The 22,289-nt window shown below is 44.7% G+C and overlaps 1 protein-coding gene and 1 non-coding gene across 2 annotated transcripts; both read right to left on the reverse strand.

Moving 5' to 3' along the window:
* Positions 1-841: 841 nt before the first annotated feature.
* LOC113886071 (PRAME family member 8-like) lies at positions 842-21,934 on the reverse strand. The gene is made up of 7 exons (XM_027532005.1): positions 21,859-21,934; positions 18,948-19,146; positions 18,632-18,748; positions 4,990-5,033; positions 3,290-3,536; positions 2,357-2,929; positions 842-1,394 (listed from the first exon to the last, which is right to left on the reverse strand). The coding sequence occupies exons 1-7, from the start codon at positions 21,932-21,934 to the stop codon at positions 842-844; spliced, it is 1,809 nt and encodes a 602-aa protein (XP_027387806.1).
* Positions 12,172-12,280, reverse strand: LOC113886605. Its single transcript, XR_003509491.1, has one exon. It is a non-coding gene; the product is annotated as a U6 spliceosomal RNA (small nuclear RNA).
* Positions 21,935-22,289: the final 355 nt, after the last annotated feature.

Consider the following 22,289-nt stretch of genomic DNA (forward strand, 5'->3'; position numbering starts at 1 on the left):
TAGAGTAGGGAGCTGAGAATAAAAATGGCCAACTATAAGTTATATGGTGTAAAGACATTTTATTATACATCTTGATATGCTGATGTCAAAACATGCTCTACTAGTCTTCCTCGATAGGGAAGAACAATAGTAGGTATGGGAATAAAATAAAACTCTTATTGACATGACCCAGCTTTCAAAAGACATGCTTCTGAAATATACTTCTGGTATAAATGTGACAAAACCATATTTCATGCTGTGAGATTTTAGTATTTTTCTGATAGGAATATGCATGTAAGTACCCACTCTTGACAGGATGTGCTATTGAGGAACACTGAGTGTATTTCCTTTGCTGTTTGTATTAACCACCAGAACTAAGTAAGGAAACTATGAAGAAAAAAGATAACTAGGGAATGATGGAGTTTCAGATCATATGCAACAGAGGGCTTCCACTCCACCAGTAACTGGAGATCCACGAGATGTAAATACAGAAAGAAGAATAATATCATGGATGGCATTTATCATTTACACTGAAGGTCTCTTTATTTCTGATCATTTCTACAAGTGTGCATACAGAAATAACTTGAACATGTGTGTCTCAGACTGAACCTTCCAGAAACTCAGTTTCATATTTGACTCTATAAACACATATCTAAAAAAGTCACATCAATTCCTCAAGTCAACACTCCCTTTTGGAATCCTGCACCCCTGCTGGATCAGGTTTTTCAATCACACTGAGCTTATATCAGAAACCAGGGCTGTGTTTTCCCTTCATAATGGATGTATGACCTAGATTTCAGTTTTCAAGTGTCCAGAAAAAAGCTTCTGATAGAAGCAACCGATTACACAGTGTATTACAGAATTATGTGTTGGGACTCAGGTGACCACACATGTCATCACCACAGTGAGGACAGGGGCTGGGGCTAACCCAAATCTTCCTGGGACGTTCTAAGTATGTAAGGATCACCCTCAGCTTAGCCTTTATCTGAGCAAATCTTTCCCGGTGAAGGACACCCAGAGAGCTGTAACTCTCCCGAGGGGCTGGATAAAGCTCTAGATTTAAATCAGGGAGCCTGTCAGTATGATGCAGGACACTCTCCAGGACAGCCATTGAGATGAGGTTTCCGCACATGGTGAGGACCCTAAGCTGGGAGCAGCAGCTCAGGGCAGGCAGAAAACCCATGAGGTGGACGTCCGTGATCCCACACAGGTTTAAGTCCAGTTCTTCCAGAGTGCCTGCAACTTTCTCCAGTAGAACTTGAAGGAGCTTGGGATTAAAGTCGGTCAGGGTGACGCCACTAAGATTCAGGCCCTTCAGCTGACAGATTTTTGGACACCAGGACAGATGGGTCAGGTCTGATTCTGTAAGCAGGCAGTTGGTGATTGAGATGTTGTCCAAGGGGGTCTTCAAGCACCTGGGGTGGAGGGGGGGAAGAAGCAATTAGATGAGGGAAAGCAAAGTAGCAGTTGAGTTCCAGAGGAGAACTCAGTGATTGGCCCAAAGCTGATATAGTTCAAATTCCAGAGTGTCCAGTCTCAATCTAGGCTGAGTCCTGCCATTTTCTTAGTGTGACTGGATCACATTCACATGATCTTGAAAGCCGTCTTTCCTCATCTGTCAAGCAGAGTACAGTACACTCTATTTCCTTAGCAGGATGAATAGACATAATGGAATGCACTAGAACATGATCAGAGGAGATCGTGACACAAAGTGTCCATCAGGGTGGACATCACTGAGTGTAAGTTCTGGGACATGAGATAAAAAATGCTTTTCATTTAGATCGCCACTCTGTGGGTGAGCTGCTGGTCATATACCTCTGGCCAGGTGAGGCTCTTGGCATACATGCAGAAAGGGGCTGCCGGTCTTTAGGGACTCCCAGCCCTATGACATCTACAAACTTTCTATCACTTTTTACATTCTTTTGGCTCTGCTTTGCTACCATCATCTCCAGAACCATGCATTTCCCATATATTAATTACCTTATATGCAGCAAAAGGACACCTGTTACTGACTTGGACTTTAAAACAGGCTCCTTGTGGTCATGGGTTAGTGACCACAGAGTTTCTTTTCGCAACACTTAGGCTGATGTGATTTTCCCTCTTCAATGCCCCCTTTGCTTACCTATACATAAATTTTCAGAACACAGAAATCTCTCCTCCAAGAAGAAATCACATACACACTTGCACTAGATCTAGGCCCCCTAACTTGTGGGTTCCCAACATGGCGTCCCTTTCCAGAGCTTCTGTAACCGATTCCCCCCACCTGGATTCCTGTGCTTCTGTAATACTGCTTTTCACGGTGGAGCAGCAGATGAGACACTGCCCTTGATATTCTACCATTGTGTCCACTGTTAATCAGCTGTTGGCAGAGCCTCACCTGAGCATTTGGTCCAGACAGCCTTCAAGGAAGAATGGAGCTTCCATGCCGAGGTTCCGGAGGTTCCGCAGCTGGAGGATCTGAGAGGTGAATTGCAGAAGATCCTGATGGTCCTGCTCCTCAACAGCAGACCCACGAATGCGGGAGAGAATGAGACTCTGAACGTTGCTCATCTGACCCAGGAGAGGAGCAAACTGGGCCAGGGTGGACAGCTTCTGGGTGAAACTCAGTTTCACCATCTGTACACAGTCCAGCTTCACAATCCTGAGAACTGTCTTCATATTTTCCTTGGACATTGAAATAATCTTCATCTTCTTACAGCACAGGTGTATGGAGGCTTTTCTCTGCTCCACCCACCTGAAGAGGTACGTAAGGAATTTCTCCAGGGGCTTTTTCGTAAGACAAAGTTCTATGTACACTTCTAAGGGAGTCAAGGGGTGCCTTTTCCTGGACATGTCCTCAGCCACTGGAACCAGCAGTGAGCTGGAGGGCATGTGGCCCTTGCCTCCAGACCACATGTTCCAGAAGTCCTGGCTGGTATTCCTTAAGTCCAGCACCCGCAGCTTGCCCCTCCTGTGGGGAAACAGAAGATGGTGGGGTAAGATTATTCAAAATCCACACTGAATGAACCCACAGCCTCAGAGTTCAGGCAACATTCCATCTCCCCATGTGTGCTCTTACTTCACAGTCCTGCTCTCACCTGCTGTTGTTTCTTTCCTTTGTTGCTCCCTCTCCCCCAGTTCTTTTTTCTCTTCCATCCTTCCTATTATATATTTGTAAGGGATTTCCCAAAGTGATCTCAGCAATTCCTCTGAAAAAGCCTCTGAGCTTTTTCAGAAGCCTCTGGTCACCACTTGGTCATGCACTCTGCCTGGCACCATGTCTCTCTTCCAGGAATCCAAGACCCTGCCAGGCTCCCTGGATCTGACTCACCTGGGGTGAACCTTCTGGGCAAGCAGGACATCAAGGCCTTCCAGCACTGCTTGTAAGGTTCCTTGGTGAGGCTTTTGCATCAGGCTTCCCAGAGGCAGGCGGGCAAAGGGCCAGGCTGGCACCATAGCCTTCAGGGTCTCCCTGTGTCTGCCAAAGACGGCAGCCATGAAGAGTGGTGGGTAGAGCTCTGTGGGCAGAAACTCCAAAGTAGAGATGGCTAAGGGCTCGTCTCTCAGCAGGCCAATTGCTGCCAAGATCGCAAGTCTGGGAGGGTTGTGAACACTCATCCTGACTCTTTTCTGAATTGAATCGTGGGAAACTGCAAAGATACAAGACATCCTTCTCAGAACAATCATAACCATCAGGGTAGTCTCTCTCCCCACACTTCAGAGAAATCAAATCAGGGCCACAGTCATTGCTCTGGCAATGATGAATCAGAATGGAAGACTTCGGTGTGTCTGGATTCCAGTCTGGGTTTGTGTCCCTAAGGCCAGAGCTCTCCCCATCCTGCCACTAGAGCAAGAATCTAACAAGTTGCAGGAAGGAAGAAAGCCAACTGGAGGCTCATCTGTTTCCATCCACTGCTTTCCTTAATGCATGTCCCTCTTGCACATCTGCACCAGGAGACTGAAAAAGCTGACTCTCTTTGTTTTTATGGTGGAAAAAAAAAAAAATGAACTATTGCTTAAAGCCCAAACTATGGGGACAGGAGTTCATGTAGAACACAGCTTCCATCCTCAGTTCCCAAAGTCAACTTAGCTGGGAAAGATTAAGGAGATACTTGTAAAGGGAATGCCATTTGTGTATAGAGCAAAAACCGTAAATGTCAAGAAACAGCATGTCAAACAGATGTCTTTAAAAAGAAAAACTGCTGGTTAAGACTTTTAAATAATATAAACCAAAGCACAAATCAAAATGTTTAGAATGGAAGCACGGTACTGGATGCTTGGAGCACTGGGACGACCCAGAGGGAGGGGAGGGGAGGGGAGGGAGGAGGGAGGAGGGTTCAGGATGGGGAACTCGGGTATACCTGTGGCGGATTCATTTTGATATTTGGCAAAACTAATACAATATTGTAAAGTTTAAAAATAAAATAAAATTTAAAAAAAAGAAATATTTAGAAGAAAAATCCAAATATATACTGAATATACTTGATAAAGGAATGGAAAAGTAATAAAGATTTGATAATAAAAAAAAGAAGAAAAATAACATGTATTTGTTAACATAAGAACATCTAAATATGTACAGCAGATATTAACAGACATTGAGGAAGAAGCTGACAGCAGTACAATGATAGGAGGAGAATTTAATAACTCATTACACCAATGGGCACATCATCCAGACAGTACATGATGACTCCCATTGTACAGAGGAGCGACTGAAGCTTGGGTTGGTTACTGGTCTCACCCATGGTGAAACAGCCTATATTTGGAATGGACAATGTCACACCCAGTTCTGCTCACCACTAAAATGTCCACTTCTTCATTTCTGCAATGCTAGATCATAGAAGATTCCAGTTGGGCCAGATGGAAACCCTGGAGGATAAAAAAAAAAAAAAGAATACTTTGAGGCAGAAGGACAGATTTAAATTTAACCTAAAGAAGAGAAAAAGGTAAACTCTCCATGCCATGTCAAACTGCATTATACCATTCATTGCATGCCTGCCATTGGCAGAACATCCCTCACTGAGGTTAACTCACCAGGTCTGATGTGGTCGGGGTAGGGATGCTGCTCAGACCTCAGACTTGATGGAGAACACAAGGAGTGACTCCAGAGCGAGAAGTTTCTGTGTCTATTCTTTGGTGCTGGGGCATTTTATGGAACTTTTTAACCACATCTTCTCTCCTTTCAACTGCTAACTTCCAATCAGTAGGCATTACCTGATTGGATTCCAGAGCATCCCTCAGGTTCATCCTGATTGGGTTACTGCCAGTCTCCAGATGAACTGATTGAGTCAGATCATCATTCATGAAAGAAAACGAATTGGGGGAGGGGGAATCCAGGACTTATTCAGTGATTCACTATATAAAATTGATTGAGTTTTGTTAATATGGCCACTGAAATAAAAAGATGCTTACTCCTTAGAAGAAAAGTTATGACCAACCTAGACAGCATATTAAAAAGTAGAGACATTATTTTGCATGAAATGTTCCCTTGGTATTTCTAATTTTCTTGAAGAGATCTCTAGTCTCTCATGCCCTATTATTTTCCTCTATTTCTTTGCATTTTTCACTTAAAATGGATTTCTTATCTCTCCTTGCTCTTTTCTGGAACTCTGCATTCAGATGTATATTTTTCCTTTTCTCCTTTGCCTTTCAGTTCTCTCTCTCTCTCTCTCTCTCTTTTTTTTTTCCCAGCTATTTTTAAGGCCTCCTCAGACAACCATTTTGCCTTTTAGCATTTGTTTTCTTAGGGATGGTTTTGATCACCACCTCCTGTACAATGTTACAAACCTCTGTCCACAGTTCTTCAAGCACTTTATCTATCAGATCTATTCCCTTGAATCTATTTGTCACTTCCACTGTATAATCATGAGTCTTCCCTGATAGCTCAGTTAGTACAGAGTCTGTATGCAATGCAGGAGACCCACTTCCATTCCTGGTTCCGGAAGATCCACTAGAGAAGGGATGGGCTATCCACTCCAGTGTTCTTGGGCTTCCCTTGTGGCTCAGCTGGTAAAGAAATTACCTGAAATGTGGAAGATCTGGGCTTGATCTCTGTGTTGGGAAGATACCCTGGAGAAGTGAAAGGCTCCCCACTCCATTATTCTGGCCTGGACAATTCCATTGACTGTATTGTCCACGGGTCTCAAAGAATCGGACACAACTGAGTGACTTTCACGTTTTTGATTTAGGTTAGACCTGAATGGCCTAGTGGTTTTCCCTACATTCTTCAATTTGAGTCTGAATTCGGCAAGAAGTTCACGATCTGGCCACAGTCAACTCCCAGACTTGTTTTTGCTGGCTATATAGAGTTTATCCAATTTTGACCACAAGGAATATAATCAACCTGTTTTGGTATTGACCATCTGGTGATATCCATGTGTAGAATCTTCTCTTGGGTTAATGGAAAGGGTGTTTGCTATGACAGGTGTCTTCTTTTCACAACACTCTGTTAGCCTCTGCCTGCTTCATTTTGTACTGCAAGATCAAACTTGTCTGTTACTCTTGACTTCCTACATTTTCATTCTAGCCCCCTATGATGATAAGGTCATCTTTTTTTGTTTTTAGATCTAGAAGGTCACATAGGTCCTTATACAACCGTTCAACTTCAGCTTTCAGCGTTAGTGGTTGGGGCATCAATTCAGTTCCGTCACTCAGTCGTGTCTGACTCTTTGTGACCCCATGGACCACAGCCAGGTTTCCCTGTCCATCACCAACCCCTGGAGCTTTCTCAAACTTATGTCAATCACTGGACATGTCCATGGTTGGGGCATAGACTTGGATTATTTTAATGTTGAATGGTTTGCCTTGGAAAAGAGCCGAGATCATTCTGTCATTTTTGAGACTATACCCAAGTACTGCATTTCACACTCTTTTGTAGACTATGAAGGCTATTACATTTCTTCAAAGAGATTCTTTCCCATAGTAGTAGATATAATGGTCATCTGAATTAAATTCGCCCATTCCTGTCATAGCTGAAGGGATGAGAAGGACTCCTCCAATTGTCAGATCACATAAGTTTTGGAAAAGGCTGTGATGTTAGTGGAAATGTGGAAATTTCAAAATTCAAGGTGGTGATGTTCCTCTGGGATCACAGTTACTATGAGATCAAAAAGAAGAATGTTTTAAAGTTTAAATGAATTTTCTGAAAATAACTCAAGGCCTGATATGGCTGAAAAAGTGGTCAGACTCCAAATTGGTCATCGTTGAATATGTGGGAATCTGGGGGATACTTGTAGAACGCTTCCTGCCTGAGCAGTAATCAGCTGAGGGAATTGTTTCCAAGGAAAATCAGACACAGAAACAGGTGTAAGTGGCTACATCAAATTTTATTTAGGACAACGATAATACAGATAAGGATACCCTAGCATCTCAGGTCATCCAACTTCAACAGATACAGGTGGTAGGGACTCACAATTCAGAAGCAGTGTGTTTCTTGGCTGGTAATTTCCTATGAGGAGGAATCAGGTCTGCAAAGGATCTTGGCTGAACCAAACTAGTAGATTTTGCTGAGGGCAGCCCAGATGAACTGGATACTAATAGTGGGCAGTGAGGAAGTTTGATCAGATTCTTGGGGAGACCACATATTAAGATCAGATCAGATCAGTCGCTCAGTTGTGTCCAACTCTTTGTGACCCCATGAATCGCAGCATGCCAGGCCTCCCTGTCCATCACCAACTCCTGGAGTTCATTCAGACTCACGTCCATCAAGTCAGTGATGCCATCCAGCCATCTCATCCTCTGTCGTCCCCTTCTCCTCTTGCCCCCAATCCCTCCCAGTATCAGAGTCTTTTCCAATGAGTCAACTCTTTGCATGAGGTGGCCAAAGTACCGGAGTTTCAGCTTTAGCATGATTCCTTCCAAAGAAATCCCAGGGCTGATCTCCTTCAGAATGGACTGGTTGGATCTCCTTGCATTCCAAGGGACTCTCAAGAGTCTTCTCCAACACCACAGTTCAAAAGCATCAATTCTTCGGCGCTCAGCCTTCTTCACAGTCCAATTCTCACATCCATACATGACCACAGGAAAAACCATAGAACTAACATCCAAAAAAGATGTCCTTTTCATTATAGGGGACTGGAATGCAAAAGTAGGAAGTCGAGAAACACCTGGAGTAACAGGCAAATTTGGCCTTGGAATACACAATGAAGCAGGGCAAAGACTAATAGAGTTTTGCCAAGAAAATGCACTGGTCATAACAAACACCCTCTTCCAACAACACAAGAGAAGACTCTATATATGGACATCACCAGATAGTCAACACCATAATCAGATTGATTATATTCTTTGCAGCCAAAGATGGAGAAGCTCTATACAGTCAGCAAAAACAAGACCAGGAGCTGACTGTGGCTCAGACCATGAACTCCTTATTGCCAAATTAAGACTTAAAATGAAGAAAGTAGGGAAAACCACTAGACCATTCAGGTATGACCTAAATCAAATCCTTTATGATTATACAGATATCAAGAGTGGGTTTTTTTGCTGAACTGACTTAGAATAATTATTCAAACTGGATTTTACAAGGAAGCCATCTGATAATTCGAGGAGTAGGATCATGAGCCTGAATAAATTTTGGTGAAACAATGCTTTCCCTGCCTCACTTGTGTAACCCAGTGAGCAGGTGCATCTAGCGGGGACTCGGTAGACATTCTCCCTCAGTTCCACTTGCCATCTGCTCCTACACTTTCCTTTGGAGACAATTATTTCACTTGCACGTCAGTAAACAAAGGTTATTGCAGCCCAAAGGCCGTCATCCACTGCAGCCCCAAGACAGTGTGCCCTGAGGGCAGTTCAAGGAGGAGAAGAAGGTCGGTGTCCTGAGGTGGTACCTTGAACCTCACATGGATGACTTCAATAAGACCAAACTCCTGCCTCTTTCCATACAGAGAAAAAGAAAAAGAAAAAATTCTCTGGTGGCCCAGTGATTAAGAATCCACCAGTCAGTGCAAGGGATACAGGTTAGATCCCTGGTCTGGGAAAACCCCACAGGCTGCAGAGCAACTAAGCCCAAGCCCCACAAGCACCGGACTGGGGCCTGGGAGCCGTGACTACTGAAGCACACACACCCTGGCACCATGCTCTGCAATGAGAGAAGCCACCAAAATGAGAAACCAGTGCATTTCTACTAGAGAGTGGCCCTTGCTGGCCACAACAAGAGAAAGGCTGTGCATAGCAAGGAAGACCCAGAACAGCCAAAATAAGTAAATTTTAAAATCAGAGGAGTAAATAAATAAAATTTAAAATGCATGAAAATTAGTGAGATGTATCATTTTTATTATGTGCAATAATTCTTTGATATTTTCTGATTTTTTTAACACCAAATGATCTTATATACTGTAAGGTAAGGTAAGTCACCTCAGTCGTGTCTGACTCTGTGCGACCCATCAGGCTCTCCTTATAATTTTTTTTTTCCTCCTTATAACTTTTGAACAGTTCCTTCGAGCTATCTGAGAAGCCACCTTTCTGCCTATAATCTGTAGTCACCAAATAAAACATATTTCTCACCTTTTAGGTTGTGTATTTGTCATTTGATATGCTCTTCCGAGAACTTTTCCCAACACACATGTCCTGGCCCCACTCACCTGAGTTCCAGGAGTTACATGGAAACTGCCAATGAAAACATTAGCCACCCCCTGAAAGTAGAGGGAGATTTTATTTGGTAGCCGTGTTTAGGACCCAAGCCCAGGAGACAGAATCTCAGTTGCTCTGAGAAAACTGCTCCAAGAAGGCAGGAGGGGGAGTCATGTGATAAAATTTGTAAAAAGGGAGAAGGCAGTCTGAACATCAAAGATTGTTGTGGTTCAGTCACTCAGTCTGACTTTGCAATTCCAGGGGCTGCTATAAGAAAAATCAGATTTCAAGTGAAGGAATTTAGCATACTGCATATGGGAAGATGCAAGCCTCTGGGCTCACTGAATTCATTCCTTTCATATGCACCTCAGCTCTCTGGGGCCAAATCCTGTTCCCTTGTTCAACTTAAGGAGTGCTAGATGCCCCAGATGGCTGCTTCTTTCACCCTCTGAGCTCCTCAGAGATCACCAGGGGGAGCAGTGACATCTGTTGGATTGGAGGTCTGGGAGCCCTCATTCACATTTGGATGCCAGAAATCTCTGGTGACTGTGTCATTTCTTGTTTATTGAAATGGCAAGAGATGTCTTCATTTCACAAAACTTTCTGTACCTTCTATTCAATAATATTGTGAACCAAAAACTGCTCTAAATATAATGTCTACATCCTAAAGGAAATCAGTCCTGAATATTCATTGGAAGGACTGATGCTGAGGCTGAAACACTAATACTCTGGCCACCTGATGCAAAGAACTGACTCATCTGAAAAGACCCTGATGCTGAGAAAGATTGAAGGCAGTAGAAGGGGACGACAGAGGATGAGATGGTTGGATGGCATCACCGACTCAACAGACATGAGTTTGAAGAATCTCCGGGAGTTAGTGATAGACAGGGAGGCCTGGTGTGCTGCAGGCCGTGGGCTCACAAAGGGTTGGACACGACTGAGCAACTGAACTGAACTGAACTGAACTATTAAAAATATCCTTGGAAATCTTTCGACTCAAAATTTTATTGAACTACATATTTTTTTAAAGAAACAATTCTTGTTCATTTATGGTTAAAATCAGTTTTTAAATCACATTTGTTTTTTGAGTCTTCTAAGCAAGTACAATATTTTTAAATTACCCACATGAATTCTTAAAAATAGTATATTGCCTCAATTAACTTTAGAGTGTTTTCTATATAAACCACTGTGCAAATATTTATACTCAATGATATTACCAGAAGACACAGTTTTTTAAATATTTATTTATTTAATTATTTGGCTGCCCTGGGTCTTAGTCATGCACACAGGATCTTTGATCTTCCTTGTGACCCTGTGTGGGTATTGTGTGTGTGTGTGTGCCTGTATATGTTCAGTTTGCTCCAACTCTTTGTGACCCCATGGACTGTAGCCCACCAGGCTCCTCTCTCCATGGAATTTTCTAGGCAGGAGTACTGGAGTAGGGTATCATTTCCTTCTCCAGGGGTTCTTCCCGACCCAGGGATAGAACCCATGTCTTCTGTATCTCCTGCATTGGCAGGCAGATTCTTTGCCACTGGGCCACCTGGGAAATTGGAGGGATCATTCAGTTGTGGCATGCAAATACTTAGTTTCAGGATATGAAATCTAGTTTCTTGACCAGAGATTGAACCAGGCAGGGCCCACTGCACTGGGAGCATGGAGTCATACCCACTGGATCACCAGGGAAGTTCCAGGACAGCAAGGTTTATTGAAAATTCTAAAGTATACAGTCCTGATTACAAAACGGATTTTTATTGTGAGGTGCTGTGGCCAGGGAAGCAGGTAGGGATTGAAAGTGGTTGATGCACAGTTTGGGGAAAAGAAACTAGAAACAGAATTAAAGTTTCAAAGATGGAACTGGGGGACTCAAGACTTCTTGGATCAAGAGCCCTGTTCTTTGGGGCCAGGTCACTTTTTTTTAGTGTCTTGGCACACAGAAAGTGTCTGTTGTGCTATGATACAATCAGTCCTGTGTCCCTGATCACATCTCCCATTGCTATATTTTGCTTTTATTCTTTTCCCATGGGGTTTTTCTCATGGCTTAGCCAGAGCAACAGGTGGCTGACTATTAACCCCTGCACTCTGGTCTGATCTACAAGCAGCTGGCCTAGAGACCCGAGGCTCAGAATGTCTATCACTGAAGATGAATCCAGTCTCTCCTACTCCCTCCCATCCCCAGCCCCCACCCTCACCCCCACCCCGGCACTGGCTACTGGAACAGTCTGGATGAATCCTGACTCATTGATAAGCACATGTAATATGTGAGTCCAGTTTCAGCATCCAGGTTTTTCTTTCCTCTGTTGTAAACAACAGTGGTTGAGTTCAAGGGATGAAGACTCATGCTATTCATGAGGAGGGAGAAGACTAAAAAAAAAAAAAAAAAAAATGTGAAGTGCTTACATAATAATGAGCTCTTGTTCAACAACTCCAGAGCCCAGTCCTCAACAGGCAATATCTCATTTTGTGAAAGTCACTCAGTCATGTCTGACTCTTTGTGACCCCATGCACTATACAGTCCATGGAATTCTCCAGGGCAGAATACTGGAGAGGTTAGCCTTTCTGTTCTCCAGGGGATCTTCCCAACCCAGGGATTGAACCCATCTGAATTGCAGATGGATTATTTACCAGCTGAGGCTCCAGGGAAGCCTAAAAAATATGGAATGCTTCATGAATTTGTGTGTCATCCTTGTGCAGGGGCCATGACAAACTTCTCTGTATCGTTACAATTTCAGTATATGTGCTGCCAAAGTGAGAGCAAATATCTCGTTGGATCCTACTAAAAATCCCATAAACTGTACGTGCATCATTATATTCACTGTGGGGGAACCAAAGATCTGCCTAAGGTCCTCTAAGCCCTATATCCCCTTCCATCAAATCAGAAACAATTGCATCCTCTGAATCCTTAGCAAGGAAACTTTTATTTGTCTCCATTTGTTTAGGCACACTCTGAGGGTTAAATTTATGTGTCAACTTCACTGTGAGTTGAGATGCCCAGATCAGGTCAAAGATTAACACTAGGAGAATCTGCAAGGGAACTCCTGGGAGAGATTAGCATTGAAATCAGTAATTGAGTCAAGACATCAGCCCTCACCAGTGTGGGTGGGCATCACTTTATCCTCTGGGGGCTTGGATGGAACAAAGACAACTGTTCGCCTTCTCTCTCTTCTTGGCCATGAATACTGGAGCTTCTAGCTCCTGAACCTGGAAACTCCGGTACATACACAAGTGGCTCCCTGGTTCTCAGATCTTTAGTTTTGACTTAGAGCTACACCATCACTTCCATTGCTTTTCAACCTTAAGATTAGGTCTGAATTATACCATTAAGTCAGAGAAGGCAATGGCACCCCACTCCAGTACTTTTGCCTAGAAAATCCCATGGACGGAGGAGCCTGGTAGGCTGCAGTACATGGGGTTGTGAAGAGTCGGACACAAGTGAGCGACTTCACTTTCACTTTCACTTTCACTTTTCACTTTCGTGCATTGGAGAAGGAAATGGTAACCCACTCCAGTGTTCTGGCCTGGAGAATTCCAGGGACGGGGAAGCCTGATGGGCTGCCGTCTATGGGGTCGCACAGAGTCGAATAGGACTGAAGAGACTTAGCAGCAGTAGCAGGATACCATTAAGAACAGAGCGCGGGGGCTGCGGCGGCGCACAGAGCGTGGCAGAGAGGAGCTACCCCACGTCCGAGGTCAGGGGCATAAGCCAGGAGGACACCATGCAAAGGGGCGGCGAACAAGAGAATTTACCCCATGTCCGAGGTCAGGGACTGTGGCCGGGAGGAGCTACCCCAAGTCCACGGTCAGGGTCGGCGGCCGAGAACGCCAGGCTGCGACACCACAGGAGCAGCCGAGAGGACTTACCCTGCGTTCGAGGTCAGGGGCAGCGGCCGGGAGGAGCTACCTCACGTCGAGGTCAGGGGCAGCGGCCGGGAGGAGCTACCCCAAGTCCGAGGTCAGGGGTGGCGGCCAAGAATGCCAAGCTGCAACAGCGCAAAAGCGGAGAGGAGCTACTGCCGCACTAGGCCAGGGGCGGCGGCAGGGAGGAGCTACCCCCATGCCCAAGGCCACGGGCGGCGGGTGGGAGGAGCAACCCCACGTCCAAGGAGCGGTGGCTGCGCAGGCCCAGGAGGGCCTAGAGGAGCTATTCCACGTCAAGGTCTGGATGGGCGGCGGTGAGGAGATACTTCTCGTTTTAGAAAAGGCAGAGGAACCAGAGATCAAATTGCCAACATCCGCTGGATCATGGAAAAAGCAAGAGAGTTCCAGAAAAACATCTATTTCTGCTTTATTGACTATGCCAAAGCTTTTGACTGTGTGGATCACAGTAAACTGTGGACAATTCTGAAAGAGATGGGGATAGCTGACCACATGACCTACTTCTAGAGAAATCTGTATGCAGGTCAAGAAGCAACAGTTAAAACTGGACATGGAACAACAGACTGGTCCCAAATAGGAAAAGGAGTACGTCAAGGCTGTATATTGTCACCCTGCTTATTTAACTTCTATGCAGAGTACATCATGAGAAACGCTGGACTGGAAGAAACACAAGCTGTAATCAAGATTGCCAGGAGAAATATCAATAACCTCAGATATACAGATAACACCACCCTTATGGCAGAAAGTGAAGAGGAACTAAAAAGCCTCTTGATGAAAGTGAAAGTGGAGAGTGAAAAAGTTGGCTTAAGCTCAACTTTCAGAAAACGAAGATCATGGCATCCGGTCCCATCACTTCATGGGAAATAGATGGGGAAACAGTGGAAACAGTGTCAGACTTTATTTTTGGGGGCTCCAAAATCTGCAGATGGTGACTGCAGCCATGAAATTAAAAGACGCTTACTCCTTGGAAGGAAAGTTATGACCAACCTAGATAGCATATTCAAAAGCAGAGACATTACTTTGCCAACAAAGGTCCATCTAGTCAAGGCTATGGTTTTTCCTGTGGTCGTGTATGGATGTAGAGTTGGACTGTGAAGAAAGCTGAGCGCCGAAGAATTGATGCTTTTGAACTGTGGTGTTGGAGAAGACCCTTGCAAGTCTCCTGGACTGCAAGGAGATCCAACCAGTCCATTCTAAAGGAGATCAGCCCTGGGATTTCTTTGGAAGGAATGATGATGAAGCTGAAATTCCAGTACTTTGGCCACCTCATGTGAAGAGCTGACTCATCTGAAAATACTCTGATGCTGGGAGGGATTGGGGGGAGGAGGAGAAGGGGACGACAGAGGATGAGATGGCTGGATGGCATCACTGACTTGATGGACGTGAGTCTGAGTGAAATCCGGAGTTTGTGATGGATAGGGAGGCCTGGTGTGCTGTCATTCATGGGGTCGCAAAGAGTCGGACACGACTGAGTGACTGAACTGAACTGAAGTGAATACCATTAAGATTAGGTCTGAATTATACCACAGCCTTTTCTAGTTCTCTAGGCAACAGATAGAAGATGGTGGGACTATGAGTTCAGTTCAGTCATTCAGTTGTGTCCAGTTCTTTGAAACTCCATGGACTGCTGCACGCCAGGCTTCCCTGTCCATCATCAACTCCCAGAACCTACTCACTTATGTCCATCGAGTTGGTGATGTGATCCAACCATCTCATCTTCTGTCATTCCCTTCTCCTCCTGCCTTCAATCTTTTGCAGCATCAGGGTCTTTTCCAAGGAGTCAGTTCTGTGCATCAGTGGCCAAAGTATTGGAACTTCAGCTTGAGTATCAGTCCTTTCAATGAATATTCAGGACTGATCTCCTTTAGATGGACTGGTGGATCTCCTTGCAGTCCAAGGGACTCTCCAGAGTCTTCAACACCACAGTGGGACTATAGAGTCTATAATCATGTCAGCTTCTTCTGAAACTATGTATGTGTCTGTACCAGGTGAATCTTGAACAACACATGGTTCAACTGCTCAGGGTCACTTAGACGAAGATTTATTTTTTTAACAGTAGTTAAAATCATATGTAGTTGACTGAATCTGAGGATGATGAACAGAGGATAGGGAGAGCTGACTGTGAGTTATATGTAATACATAACATATATTTCTTTTACATTTGAACATTCTGATGTCCAGACAAGCTACCCTTGACTTTTCTAATAGGGAGAGACTGGAACTGTAATGGAAACTATCAACCTATTCTGATATGATCAACCACCCAAACTGATATAAATCTAGAATGTGGTGTGGAAATAAAATCCATGTCAATTTTTTTTTTTTTTTTTACATTTTAGCATTTTACTAAAAAGACTTTGAATGTCTGGTCACAACTCAATTATATCTCCTCCTATATCATTCCTATAATCATTCCTATATCACTTCTATATACCACTCCTATAATTGATTGTATCGATTATAACTCCTCCTCCCTGACAGGCATGGAACAGTGAGAACCAGTCTCAATCTTGTTGGCAGTGTGCAAAACTTAACAGAACTGAGGACCTCACCTTTGACAGTGAAGGACACACAAAGGCAAGAAACTGACTTATACACCGACTGATAGAAGCATGAAGAATACCCATGCCCAGGGTCATGGCCTGAGTCAGCAGGGAGAGCCCTGCAGAGAGCTCTTCATTCCAATAGTTCATCGGATGCTGTGTTACCCTCTGTGTGTATTAGTCCACTGAACAGCCAAAGAAATAAGCAAGGAGGTAAGAGTTGCTCCCAGGAGGCTTACATTACATGGTGGCTCAGATGGCAAAGAATCTACCTATAGTGCAGGAGACCGGGGTTCAAGCCCTGGATCGGGAAGGTCCCCTGGAGAAGGCCATCGTTACCCATTCCAATATTCTTCTCTGGAGAATCCCATGAACAGAAGAGGCTACTCTTTATGGGTCTTAAAGAGTTGGACACAATGGAATGACTAAGCACGCATGTGCACACGCACACAGAACAATATATCATGGAGGACAGCAGTTGGTTTTCCATGAGCGTCTCTTTATTTACTTATCTTTTAATTCATTTTTATTGAGTAGATTTGCATTACAATGTCATATTAGTTTCTTGCTTAACAACGAAATAAGTCATATCGATCTGTTTATCCACTCTCGTTTTAGATTTCCTTCCTGTTTAGATCACCAAGAAGATAACTTTCTTCCTGACAGTTTCTTTACAACTATCTTCCGAAGGATAATTGCAACATGTGGGTGTCCAGCACGTATCCAGGTGTCATATTAGATTCTAGAAGCCCATGTCCATGCCAGTCCGACCCCTCCCAGAGTCTACATTTCCACAGCAACCCCCACCCCTGAGGATCGCTGTTCCTTTTCACATCCACATTGAGCACATGTCTGAAACCATGCTGTTTTCCCTCCATGATATCCCCATGTTTTAGATTTCAGTTTCCAAGCACACAGAAGAAAGCTCCTGATGGAGCCAGTGCTCTAGGCAGGGGCAGTATACCTGTGTAAAATGGGCACCACGTGATGCCCTCACCACAGGGAGGATGGGGCTGAAGCTAAGCCACAGGCCCTGGGACATCCTGAGGCTCTCAGAATCTCCAACAGCTGAGCCCGAAGCTCGGCAAGTCTCGCTTCCAGGAAAATACCCTGAGGTCTGTCACTCTCCTGAGGGGCAGGATGACACTCTTGCATTAAACCGGGCAGCCCAGTGGGCTGTCGGACCAGCTTCTCCATGACAGCCTGGACAGGAGGTTTTCTGCCCAGACTGAAGTGCCAGAGCTGGGAGCAATGGCTCAGGGCAGACAAGATGGCCTCCACCCTGGAGTCCTTGATCCCACACAGAGCTAAGTCCAGTCAGTCCTGGAGGGTGGCTGCAACTTTCTCCAGCAGAACGTGGAGGACCTCAGGTCTAAAGTTAGTCATGGTGACCCCACTCAGAACCAGGCCCTTTAGCTGACTGATTTTGGGCTCTGGGAATGGTGGGTCGAGTCTGATTTTGTCAGCCAGCAGTTGGTTATTGACAGGTTGTTCAAGGGGGATGGCAGGCACCTGGGGAGAAACCAAATAATTAGTTCTTGGAAACTGGAGTGCTAGGTTGCACACACACGATAGAGAAATGGTTTGTACAGAACTATCATTGGTCTGACCATCAATTCAGGGTCAATATACTGATTGTCATGTCTCATGCTAGGCTGAGCACTGTCACCTTCACTGCAGGAATAAGTCACGTCACAGAATCTGGAAGGTACACCTCCTCATCTATCAAGTAGAGTCAACACACCCCACTTCCTTATGGATGAATGAAGGTCATGGAATCACTAGAACAGTGAGAGCCAGAGAGGGTCTCCATCGAGTTTGGACATCACTGAATATTAGTGTTGGGAGATGAGATTTAAAAATGATTTCAGTTAACGTTTCAGTCAAGGTTGAGCTCTGGATGCCTATATCTCTGGCCAGAGTGGCTCTAGCGAGACCAACTTAAACAAGATTCCACAACATGAAATGTGATGCCAGACCAAAGGGGCTTACATACATCCCTGCATCATCTTCAACTTTCAATCACTTTTTATTATCCTTTTCTCTCAGCTTGATTAACAGCATCTCCAGAATCATGCTTTTCCCACATGTTAATTAACAGGTCCACTGTGGGCACAAACCTGTGGAGCATAGAGCTTCTCTTCAAGAATGCTTGGATCTGATGCAGTTTCCTCACTTCAATGTCATTTCTAACTTACTTAATTTTATCATTTCAACATAGACACCTCCACAAAAGGAGGGAATTACAAATGCTGGGATGCAAACATCCCAGTCAATCCTCTGTATCTCCCCAGCCAGGTATCTCACAAGAGCCACGAGACCAGTTCAGCCCCCTACCCCCTACATTTGTGTGGTTATGGGATGCCACGCTTCAGGAGAGTGCAAGAAAGGAGAGGGTACTTTTGAAATTCTAGGGTTGTGTTCAGTGTTACCCAGCTCGTGGTCCACTCTCACCTGAGCATCTGTTTCAGGCATCCTTCAGGAAGGGAGGGAGACTCCAGATGGAGATCCGGGAGGTGGCCCAGCCTCAGGAACTGAGGGGTAATTTGGACAAAGTGATCCTACTCCTGCTTCATGAAGGCAGTCGGGTGGATGGGAGAGAGGCAGAGTCTCTGCAAATTATTCATCTTTCCTAGAAAAGGAGCAGACGTGGCCAGCATGGACAGATGCCACGGCCGATTCCCACTCACCTGGACACGTCCCACTGCACCATGCTCAGGAACTTCACAGTGCCATCCACGGGCATAGAGACAGTCTTCGGCTTCTTACTGTACAGGTGGATGGAGGATTTACTCTGCTCCAACCACCTGAGGATGTAGGTGAGGAAGTTCTGAATGTTCTTTCAGGCTCCCATTCACTAAAGGCACTCAAATGCTTCCAGAAGCTATTTCCCTTAGCAAGCTTCTTCATTGCCATCTTCAGAACCCTTTCCATCTACTTGCCCTCAACCCAGTTGTCTCCCCTGGTACACCCAGGATTTTATCAGGGTGCCTTGATCACACTCACCTGGAATGAACCTTCTGGGCCAGCAGGACATCAAGTGCTTCCAGCACTGCTTGTAAGGGCCCCACATGAGGCGGGGAAATGAGGTTCCCCATTGGCAGGCAGACAAAGGGAAAGGCTTGCACCATGGGCTCAGGGTCTCGATGTGTCTCCCATAGAATGCCTCCATGAAGAGGGGTGGGAAGAGGTCCCTGGGCAGATCCTCCAAAGCAGAAAAGGCCAAATCGTCATTCCTCAGCAGGTGCTTTCCTGCCAGATCCAGGAATCTGGGTGGGTTCCAGACATTTGTCCTGACTCTACAAGAAGAGGAGTCCTGTGGAAACTGCCAAGGAACAAGGCATCCATGTCAGGCCAAGCAGCAGCACACCTAAGACAATCTCCCAACCTTTCAGAAGGACCTACTAGGTCCAAGGTCACTGCTCTGGCAGGGGTGGAAGTGCCTCAGTTAGCTCATATGACACTCTGGCCAAAGAGGAAAAAAGACAATCACTAGCCTGTTCAGTTCCACCCATTGCTTTGCATGATGCAGGTCCCACTAGAAAGTGGGTACCTAGAAGCCTGAGAGTTCACTCCAGTCTTTAATTGGGGAAGAGCTGAAAATCATCCTTAGAGCCTTACATTAATGGGCAGATGAGAGTCATGTGGATCAGCACAGCTAACCTCAGTTACCCCCAACATGAATGCCATTGTGTCAAAATATCTTAAATTTCATGAAATAAAATTCTAAATGGATGTTTTTCATTAAAAATATCTCCTTGGTAAAGTCATTTAAAATTATACAGTGTGAAGTAAGCCAGAAAGAAAAATACCAATACAGTGTACTAATGCATATATATGGAATTTAGAACGATGGTAAGAATAACCCTGTATGCGAGACAGCAAAAGAGACACAGATGTATAGAACAGTCTTTAGGACTCTGTGGGAGAGGGAGAGGGTGGGATGATTTGGGAGAATGGCATTGAAATATGTATAATATCATATATGAAATGAATCACCAGTCCAAGTTCGATGCATGATACTGGTTGCTTAGGGCTGGTGCACTGGGACAACCCAGAAGGATGGTACAGAGAGGGAGGAGGGAGGGGAGTATGGGATGGGGAACATGTGTATACCTGTGGCGGATTCCTGTTGATGTATGACAATACCAATACAATATTGTAAAGTAATTAACCTCCAATTAAAATAAATAAATTTATATTTAAAAAAATTTATATCAGCTAAAGCACAAATCAAAATGTTTGAGATTCAGGCAAAATTACACTGCTAGGCAAAATCAAGACATGAAATGTGTTCATGTGAGAGAAATGGTTTTTTTGAAAACTCTCGCTACATCCAGAGATACAGGCCACCCTTCAGTGTTAGCTGCTGCTAAGTCGCTTCAGTCATGTCCGCCTCTGTGCAACCCCATAGACGGCAGCCCACCAGGCTCCCCTGTCCCTGGGATTCTCCAGGCAAGAACACTGGAGTGGGTTGCCATTTCTTTCTCCAATGCATGAAAGTGAAAAGTGAAAGTATTAGCTAGTCAATGGTAAAAAAAGGTGTTCTTATATGAGGGAGGTGACTTCTTGCTCTGATGTGTCTGGAAGGTGCTCAGACGTCAGACACATGGAGAGCCCTGCTGGTGTCTCCAGAGTATGAAGATTCTGCATCTCTTCTTCAGTACAACCTTTTATTCCCATCATCCCTCTGTCCCACTACTAACCCAATCAGAAAGGGATACTTGTTTAGATTACTGAGTACCCATTGGGTTTATCCTGATTGGATCATCGTATTTCTCTAGGTTAGTTGATTGAATCTGATACACATTCAGGAGGCAGAGAAAGACAGGGTGGCTGGATCATCAAGGACCCATTCACTGATTCACAAAGACACTATTCAGGGTGATATTAAGGTAGTGAAAGAAGGCTGCCCTGTGGCTCATTGGTAAAATGACGGCAGTGAAGAGATCGGGGTTTGATCCATGGTCGGGGAAGATAGCCCAAGTCAAGGAGCAACTAACCGTGAGCCCCACAAATACTGAGCCTGTGCCCTATAGCTGGGAGTGAAACTACTGAAACCCATGCCCTCTAGAGCCCACTCTACAGCACAGAGGGCACTGCAGGGAGGCGCCCTCAACCACAGGGCACCCCCACTTGCCTCAACTAGAAAAAAGCGTACTCAGCACCAAAGACCTCAGGCAACCAAAAATAAATAAAACAGTTTTTTTTTGTTTTTTTAAAGGTAGTAAAGGAGAATGGCTCAGAGGAGACAGTCACCTTAGTGTTTTTTCTCAGAAAGTTGGGATCAGCACAGCAAACTGCATGCAAAGATTCAAGCTAAGATGTGAGAAGCAGAAGAAGTAAAAATTCTGTCAAGACTTTTCCCAAGACCAAGAGGCTCAAAGATGGGCCCTGGGGGGCACTTTGAGAACTTGGAGTCAGAGAAGAAATCAACGTGGTCCATTCCCAAACGGTCATCCAGAGGCAGCTGCTACCAGGAGACATCCACCTATTTCTTTATGTTTTTCTCACTAAGGACATTTTCCAGAAGGCACATTTCCCCAGCCATTTTCCCAGAATCTTAGAAGCCAAACCATAATTTTATTGGCCCCTTTCCAGTATATTTACATCATTACTCAGACTTAGCTAAGATCAACACAAATTCTTACCAAGGTGATGGAATTAAGCACAGAAATAAAATTCTCTGATTTCTCTTCATAAGTACCAACACCTTTTCTGCACTAAGTACAGAAGCTCTCCTTGGTGTCTAAATTTCTGCTACATTCAGGGATGACACCCACTTTCGGCTACATCATGCAAAGATACCTCTGAAGTTTAAGGTCATACATAAAGGGAGAGGCTTTCCCCATCTCCAAGAGTTTCCCATGCCTCTCTCCCAGCCCATTTATTTGATGCCCAAGCAATTCTTACATACCGCTGGCTACCAAGGTGATGACTCTGCTAAGGGTGTCCTCCCACTTGGTCTCTTTGGGGACGATCCCTTTCACCATATTTCTGCCATGGGTATGAATAGCCTTAGCATAAGAAAGGGTTTAATGGATTCAAATCAATAGGTGTTTTAAATCCCAGGTGAGCAATCCCTTTTATTAATAACATGCAGTTGAGTGAGGTTAGTAACAATAATAAGCATAAATGTCTCTGTTACTGAACAGAAACTGAGTGAGCCACCATGTGGGCACTTCTTATTCACTCCTTCAGATAACCTTCAGGCAAAAGGTAAACTTTACTTAGATTTTTTCCCCTTCTGGGCTGGTGAACCAAGGTCACTGCTCAGTTCAGTTTGGTTCAGTCGCTCAGTCATGTCTGACGCTTTGCAACCCCATGAACAGCAGCACACCAGGCCTC

The sequence above is a fragment of the Bos indicus x Bos taurus genome, chromosome 29 (genome assembly GCF_003369695.1).
Source record: "Bos indicus x Bos taurus breed Angus x Brahman F1 hybrid chromosome 29, Bos_hybrid_MaternalHap_v2.0, whole genome shotgun sequence".
Taxonomy (NCBI): Eukaryota; Metazoa; Chordata; class Mammalia; order Artiodactyla; family Bovidae; genus Bos; species Bos indicus x Bos taurus.